The sequence below is a fragment of the Sinocyclocheilus rhinocerous genome, unplaced genomic scaffold (genome assembly GCF_001515625.1).
Source record: "Sinocyclocheilus rhinocerous isolate Xijiao unplaced genomic scaffold, SAMN03320098_v1.1 scaffold2145, whole genome shotgun sequence".
NCBI classification, from domain to species: domain Eukaryota; kingdom Metazoa; phylum Chordata; class Actinopteri; order Cypriniformes; family Cyprinidae; genus Sinocyclocheilus; species Sinocyclocheilus rhinocerous.
This window is the reverse complement of record NW_015670983.1, coordinates 492557-501488: the sequence shown is the minus strand read 5'-3', so window position 1 is coordinate 501488 and position 8932 is coordinate 492557. Positions and strand designations below refer to the sequence as shown.

The 8932-nt window shown below is 31.9% G+C and overlaps 1 protein-coding gene across 1 annotated transcript in view; it reads right to left on the bottom strand.

Annotated features, from left to right (window-relative positions):
• Window positions 1-8932, bottom strand: part of LOC107734595 (zinc finger E-box-binding homeobox 1) — a 38987-nt gene that overhangs the window by 12997 nt on the left and 17058 nt on the right. Inside the window, exon 2 of the mRNA XM_016546589.1 lies at window positions 3082-3288. Within this exon, the coding sequence (XP_016402075.1) occupies window positions 3082-3288 (207 nt within the window). The remainder of the gene's footprint in view (window positions 1-3081; window positions 3289-8932) is intronic.

Below are 8932 nucleotides of genomic sequence, written 5' to 3'. Positions count from 1 at the left end.
TAATAATAATAATAATAATAATAATAATAATAAATACATAACAAAACAAGAAAAAAATAAAAACTCTATGGTATGTTAAATGCAAAAATATAATAATAATGATACTAACAACAAAACAACAAACAAACAAATAAAGCTACGGCATGTTAAATTAAATAAATAAATAAATAATACACATGATAATAATAATCAAAAATCTTGGGATTATCATGGAGTATGTAAATAAAAACAACATTGCAAAAAAAAAGTTAATATATATATATATATATATATATAAATATTATATTTTTTATATTTAAAATAATCATAAAATAATCACAACAAACATAAAACATAAAATAACAATAAAAGCAAAGAATTAAAAAATAATTAAAACATTTTCAACTAATAACGTTTTCTGAGCTGCTGTTTATTCCAGATTAAAATGTAAAAATGTGTAAGTGTAAACATAAAATAAATATCAAGTTTTTAAGTAAATATGTAAATGCTGTTTAACTTTATTATAGTTCTTAGCCTGCTGACATTCATTTAGATTACAGATGTTGCGTGTTTGTGATGCTGTGTGATTCTCGTTAATGAAATCTAAAGGATGCTTCAGCTTGAAGAGAAAATGGCTCGAATGTTGCAGTAATCCTCCCTTGAAACCAATAAGACTAAAATACAAGCAGAAGTGAGCGAGGAGGGATGCCAGCACTGCGCTGCGACTCAGGACGGGTTCTCAAATGTTTGCAGATGTTGGCATGGGCTTTCCAGCTCTCTCATGTGGCCGTGGAAGAGTCCGCGCGCCTCAGCGCCGTAAATAGTCTGTTGTAGGCGAACCCTGCGCGTTTGATCTCCGCCGAACAAAAGGAAACGCTCACACACTCAGTTTTGATTTTTGGAGGAGGACCATCACCTCGTTTGATGTGAGGAAATATTACGAGGCTTGATGAGCGCAGCAGTTTTGACTGAAAACGCTTTCTCAAGTGAGATCAGACTCATTACATTCATGCTGATAATTTCTCTTAAATGCGTCACGTCTGTATTGTGTGAAGCTGACATGAATGTAGGCCGCTCACTCATCTTTGGCACAGTTTCAAAACTTCCTGATTACATCAAAGTTCAAAATGCTGAATTCTACATATGCAGAACCCTGAAAGGGTGAGAAAAACACTAAAACTGGGTTTTAATGGCACTTTAGGCTGTTCAGAATGAAATCCCAGCATACTACATATTGAATACTGCTCACTAAGTATGCATACTGCTATTTTCTGACAAAAATATATCAAACTGTATTCAACAGTATTGTGCTACATTGTCGTCACATGACCTCAACATGAAAGTAGCATCAAGTCATCATTATTATAAAAAAAATGTTTCTTTAATTTCGCATTTTTAATTTTTGTACTTAGTACGGACCAGTTCAAGGGTGAAAAAACTTTTTTTTATGGTTTTAATGTCACTTTAGGCCCATTTGTTCAGAATGCAATCCTAGCATACTAGTTACTGAATATTGCACACTAAGTATGCATAATGCTATTTTCTGATAATAACGTGAAACAGTACATGACCGCAATATCTAGTCGCTATTATTGAAATACATTTATTTCTACATTTTACATTACATTTTTAATTTTTGTACTTAATATGGACCAGTTCTAGGGTGAGAAAAAAAACTGGGTTATAATGTCATTTTAGGCTGTTCAGAATGAAATCCTAGCATACTACTTACTGAATGCTGCACACTAAGTATGCATACTGCTATTTTCTGACAAAAATATGTGTGAAACAGTATGAAGTATTCAACAGAATTGTGCTACATTGTTGTCACAAACTTTTTTTTGTTTTTGTTTTTATTTTGCATTTTTTTATTTTTGTACTTAGTATGGACCAGTACAAGGATGAGAAAAACACTTTTTAAGGTTTTAATGTCACTTTTAGGTCCCTTTGTTCAGAATGCAATCCTAGCATACTACTTACTGAATACTGCACACTAAGTATACATACTGCTATTTACTGACAAATAATATGTGAAACAGTACATGACCTCAATGTGAGAATAACATCCGTTCATTATTAATATACATTTATTTTTATTTTGCATTTTAAATTTATGCACTTAGTATGGACCAGTTTTAGGGTGAGAAAAAAAAGGGTTTTAATGTCACTTTAGGTCAATGTCAATTTAGGCTTTAGAATGAAATCCTAGTATATTACTTACTGAATACTGCACACTAAGTATGCATACTGCTATTTTATGACAAAAAATATGTGAAACAGTATGCAACAGCATTGTGCAACATTGTTGTCACATGACTTCAAAATGAGAGTAGCATCCAGTCATCATTATTAAAAAATACTTTTTATTTTGCATTTTTAAATTTTTGTACTTATTACAGACCAGTTCAAGGGTGAGAAAAACACTAAAAACTAGGTTTTAATATCACTTTAGGTCACTTTGCTCAGAATCCTAGCATACTACATACCAAATTCTGCATACTAAGTATACATACTGCGATTTTCTATCCTAAAAATAATATGAGAAACAGTATTCAGTATGCAACACTTTCAGACAGTAGTATGCTACATTGTTGTCACATAACCCCTTTTACTTTTATTTTTTGTACTTAGTACAGACCAGTTCAAGGATGAGAAAAACACTTCATGCCATTCTTAAAAAATAAATAAATAAATACATTTCATTCATTTATTTTTTTTAATAGATATTTTACGTTTTTTTTTTTTTTCGATAATGTATACAAGTATTATTTTCTAGAAGTAACATAAGGCAGTAAACATTTCAGATTGTAGTATGCTACATTGTTGCCATTCTCTCTCTCTCTATATATATATATGTAATGATGGCTGGATATTCTTTAATGTTGAGGTCATGTGACAACAATGTAGCATACTACAATGGTGACTGGATGTACAAAGTACACTGTATAGTGTACTACATACAGCTTCGCTGTTAAAATTGTTCTTGATGTTTCATTACAAGTTCTTCAGATGTTTTATTCTGGAGTATAAAAAGGATTCTCCTGTAAAATCCTGTTTTGGTTTTAACTGGAGTTTTTTCGTGAAGAGGCAGGTGTGACTTACAGTGTTCAGGGTCTGCGGCTGTGATTTTCAGCGGTGTGGTTTCGGTGTCGGCCCAGCTCTCCGCACACGGGACGGGACTGCCGGGCTCCGTGCCCTCGCTGGGCGTCAGACTGACTTTATCCTGAGCATCTCTGCTGTCCAGAACCTCCATCCCCCAAACGCTGCCCTCATCCTCGCCCTCAGAGCCCAGACAGCGCTCCGGCTCACCTGAGAAAGCACCACATTAGCACTGATGTTACAATGGCAAAAATAGCTCAGAAATTGATCATACTTGACCTAATGAATGACATTCACAGATTTATAAATGTTTCCATTATCAATTCATATATTCATTTATTAACTCTGCTCAATATCTAATGCTGTCTAATGTGAAAGCATTGCTTTTACAAAAAATATATATATATATAAATAAATAAATGCATCGCAAAAATGTCTCAGAGTGTTAACATAGTTATTATTTATCAGTTTATATATTAATTTATTAATTTGGAAATAATATTTTATTATCTCGGCTCAATATCTAATCATGTCTAATGTGAAAGCAGTGATTTTACAATAAATATAAAATTGCATCGCAAAAATAGCTTGGTAATTGATCACACTTGATCGAATTAATGACATTCACAAATTTATAAGTGTTTCTACAATAATAATCAATTATTATATATTCATTTATTAACTTGGAAATAATATAACTTCATTATTTCTGTTCAATATCTAATGCTGTCTAATGTGAAAGCAGTGATTTTGCAATAAATAAATAAAAATGCATTGCAAAAATGTCTCGGAGTTTTTAACACAGTATTTATTTATCCATTTATATATTAATTTGTTAATTTGGAAATAATAATATTTTATTATCTCGGCTCAATATCTAATTCGGTCTAATGTGAAAGCATTGATTTTACAATAAACAAAATACACAACAAAAATGCATTGCATAAATGGTTCGGAAATGGACTAAACTTGATCTTATTATTGCCATCCTCACATTTATTTTTTTCTGTATTTTAAATTTTTGCACGTAGTAGAGACCCGTTCTAGGGTGAGAAAAACACTTAATGTTTTTAAAACAGCATTTTAATGTCCCTTTAGTTCACGCAATCCTAGCATGCTACTTACTGAATATTGCATACTAAGTATGGATACTGCGATTTTCTCACTCTCTCTAAATATATGAAACAGTATGTGGTTACCACAGCATCTATTAAGCATTTTATTAATTTATACATCCATTTATTATTCTGGAAAAAAGAATATTATTTAAATGATTGTAAAATAAAAAAATCTAAAAATAATATTTAACCTTCATGTAACCAGCATGAAAAGACTTGCAGGAATTTAATATAAGCTGACAAACAGTTTTAACCTTAAATGTCAGGCAAAGGGTTAAGATTAAGATCTTGTGAAAAAAAAAAAAACAGTTAACATTAAACGGAACAGATGAAAAAGCACGACAAGTGTGAAGTTCTCAGAAAGAGAACATGTTTTTAAAGCAAACAAGTGAACATTCAATTCATGTCAGCAAAGGCTTTTAAAATGATTCTTGTAGCATTAGATATAAGAAGTAATTCTCATGCACACACACACACACACACACACACACAGACAGATGTGTGTTTAATGTTTGAATTGTGATTCGGCCTAATCGCTTAAATCCTGTAAAAAGTCACAAATGTGCAACACGAACTTGATTAAACAGAGAACAGGCTGTGATTCACATCAGCTGGCTTTTATACATTTATAAATATACTTGAATGGATTGGCAGCCGCAGACTCACGGCAATATAATTTTCCCGAATGGGAATTGGGGTGTGCAGTATTTTTGGGTGAGGAGCGCATGAGAAACTAAGCTGTTAGGACGGCAGATTATGCGAACGCACCAGACACTTTTTCTTTGTTTCAGCGTTCACTTGGCTTGACGTGACGTGTTTGTTTAATACACAAACGCCGTATAACCTATTTTGTCTTTTCATCTTTTGTATTCATCAAGAAACATATGACTGCGCATATCTGTGGGCGAAGCGGAATCGAGAGCAAGCGCTTTCACATCGTGAAACTGGACATTAAAGAAAATCCCATACTAGTAATATGACATTTAATCATCAATGCACTTTTGTTATGAATCATCATTTAACAACCTCTAAACAGGTCTAAAATGATGATTACTATTAGCAGTATTTTTTGTTTACCATAAACGGCCGTAAATGCAACATAGAATCACTTTTGCAGTGTTTTTGTGACGCAGCTGTGGATTATACATTACATATTGCTGCTTTGTGTACTATTCTGGTTTTGTTGCACCACTAATATTGTTGCTGTTTAATCATAAATATTCTCCTTCTTTTGTAAGTTTCTTTATGTGTCTGCTAAACGAATAAATGTAAATGTAAACTATCAAATTAATGCAATTAAAATATTTGTTGGCACTTGTGTAAAAGTATTAGGAGTTCAACTTTTAAGTGTAAAAATAACACTGGCGTATATTATTAAATATTTTTTATTATCAGATCATTGCTACACTGTTTACAAGCTCTAAACAGGTTTAAAATTATAATTTTTTTATTAGTAGTATTTTTGTTTCCCATAAATGCAACACACTTACATCACAAAAATGTGATGTGTTTTTGTGATGCAACCATGTTCATAGGCTTTCAAGAAGATAAAAATGCATGAAATATTGCTGATTTGTACTATTTTGGTTTTGTTGCACCACTAATATTGTTGCCGTTTCATCATAAATATTTTTTCTTCTTTTGTAAGTTTCTTTATGTGTCTGCTAAATTAATACATGTCAATATAAACTATCAAATGAATGCAATTAAAATATTTGTTGTGTAAAAGTATTAGGATTAACTTTTAAGTGTACTTCGAGTGTAAAAATAACACTGGTGTGTATATTATTAAAAAAAAAAATTATTATCAGATCATTGCTACACTGTTTACAAGCTCTAAACATGTTTAAAATGATCATTTTTATTAGTAGTTTTTTTTGTTTACCATAAACAGTAGTAAATGCTACACTACAGTAGAATCACCTTTTACAGTGTTTTTGTGACGCAACCATGTTCATAGGCTTTCAAGAAGTTAAAAATGCATGAAATATTGCTGATTTGCACTATTTTAGTTTTGTTGCACGACTAATATTGTTGCTTTTTATCATAAATGTCCTTCATTTGTATGTTTCTTTCTGAACATGATTAATGCAAACTAAATATGTGTTGGCACTCGAGTCAAAGCTGAACTTTTAAGTGCACTCGAGTGTAAAAATAGCCGTGGTGTTAAAGCAGCGTGGAGGATTGTGTTGTGGGCGATCTTTCATCATTCTATGTGTGTTTATTAGCATCTCTAATCAGTTGGTACAGCAGGGCAGGAAGCTACAGTTTCAGTTAGAATATATATATATACACACACACACAAAATTATATATAAATACAAAATTATATCTACTAAAGTAAAGGGAGCAAGCTGAAAGAGAGAGAGAGATTTTTTTCTTTTATTACTTATAATACTTATATTATATAATACTTATATTTTTATTACTTTATGCTTTTACATGTATAGTGAAGCAGAAGCATCATGAAGCGTTCATCACACACGCTAGTGTTTAAAAGCATCCCATGATGCACCTCTCCAGAGAGATCCGAGCTGAGATCTAGAAAAATAAACTGCTCAGCTGTAAGAGTTTTCATTTGCGTCACGTTTTCATCACGACATCATTTCTATGCGTGTTATTTCAGAATTTGCATTACTTCACCATTATTTTAAAATGTAAATATTAAGGAATGAGCAGATGTCATCGTCATGTAGATCTACTTTTTAGTGTTATTTATTTTTAGCTCACTATTAATGTATTAATGTGCCGTATCTTTAGTCTGTTTTTTTTTTTTTTATATTATATTGGGGAAAATATTTTTTAATGATTCTCCTGTATCTGTATCCTGTTATTATTGTAAAAGTTCAATAAACAGATTTAACAAAAATGTTTTTTTTAAAAAGTATATTAATATTTTTTGTTCTAATTATTAACAGGATGATTTTTTAATGTTCTAATTATTAACTAAATGAAAATTGCATAAGAACATTACAGTGTTTTCTTCTCTCATCTCATTTTACTGAAAGACGAAATTGTCTGAAACATTAATTCCTGCATTTTTAAAACTTGATAACAAATCTGACCCACGTTCTAAAGTAAGTGAAGTTAAGAAACGAATATTTGCCGCAAGCATGCAGCATTGACACATATTCGACTTCTTCAACTGGAAAGCCCTGATGCAGATCTTCTAATCTGCGTGTTCTGATCGTCTCAGGAAACAGTACTATGCAAACTTCAAACGTTTACTTTTCCTTTTCAAACGCAGATTGTGGTTACAATGAGGCAGAAACATCAAGCGGGAATTGGAGATGAGCAGCAGTGGGAGTCGCGGTGTTGTGTCATGGTGGATGGAGGTGTTTCAAAACTTTCGTTTCTTGCCAACACAGATCCACACACACTATGTATCATTCTACACTCATTTACCCCACTATCATACCTAAAAAGGGCATTACTAGGCATTAAACCATGAATTATGAGTGCGAAAGTGTGCCTTAAAATACAAAATGCCATTAGGAAGCCATTCTGACCTGTGCAACTTACTAGAACACGCTGCTAGTTTAAAAGGTCAAGCTGCAAACACAACACCAGACAAAAACAAAAGGTCACAATCGGCTAAACTACATTTGGTTTTACCTTCGTGTGCCGCGATCCGTGATCGGTATCCTTTCAGCAAGCATCCAACAATCCGAATGTCTGGAAGAAGTGAATTATCTGACTCGGCTATTTTCACGCTCTGACAATGAGTCAGAGACGCACCACATCACAGCTTCAACACCTCCCACGGCTCTTCACCGTGCCTCACACTACACAGACGGCACTCGCACAGGACCGACTCGACCCCAGGCAGGGTCAGCCGTGGACAGAAGTGCCAAAACGGCTGCTGTTTGCATCAGCTCACGTCTCTGTATGATTCTCATAAGTCACGCAGGAGGTCAGTCATCTCACGCACACGCTCTGATAAGAGCCTGACAAGCATCGCCTTCTTTCAGAGTGTGTCACCACCAGCAGCAGAGTGTGTGGCTCGACTGATTTCACTGAATGAAGAGTCCAGTACGCTTCATTTAAGTACTGTATCAGTCTACATATAGAAACAACAGAACACAAATGGGTCAATAGTTGAGGTTAGATTTAAACTGGCATGAAACTGTATTTGCATTACATTGCATTCATCCATAAAATAACTATACTTTACTTTATGATGTTTAATTATTTTGATGATTTCATTTTATATACATGCATATGATACACATTGCATTCACTTATTTAATCAATCAATAAAATACTGATTCTATTATTATGATGTTTAATTATTTTGATTACATACATAAATATAAATAATATACATTATATTCACTTATTTAATTAAATTAAATAACTATACTGATTATTATTACATTTATTATGATGTTTAATTATATTAATTATTTCATTTTATATACATACATATGATATACATTACATTCACTTAATTAAATAATAAAATAATTATACTGATTATATTATATTGACATTTAATTATTTTGATTATTGATTATACACACACACACACACACAATTTATATATAAATCTTTCTAATTTAATTATATTGATTTATTGATAATATTATATTATATTTAATTAGAATGATTATATCACATATATATCATTCTAATAATTGTATTATATTGATTATAATATTACACTTGCATTACATTATGATATTTAATTAGAATGATTATTTACTATACTGTATATATATATATATATATATAATC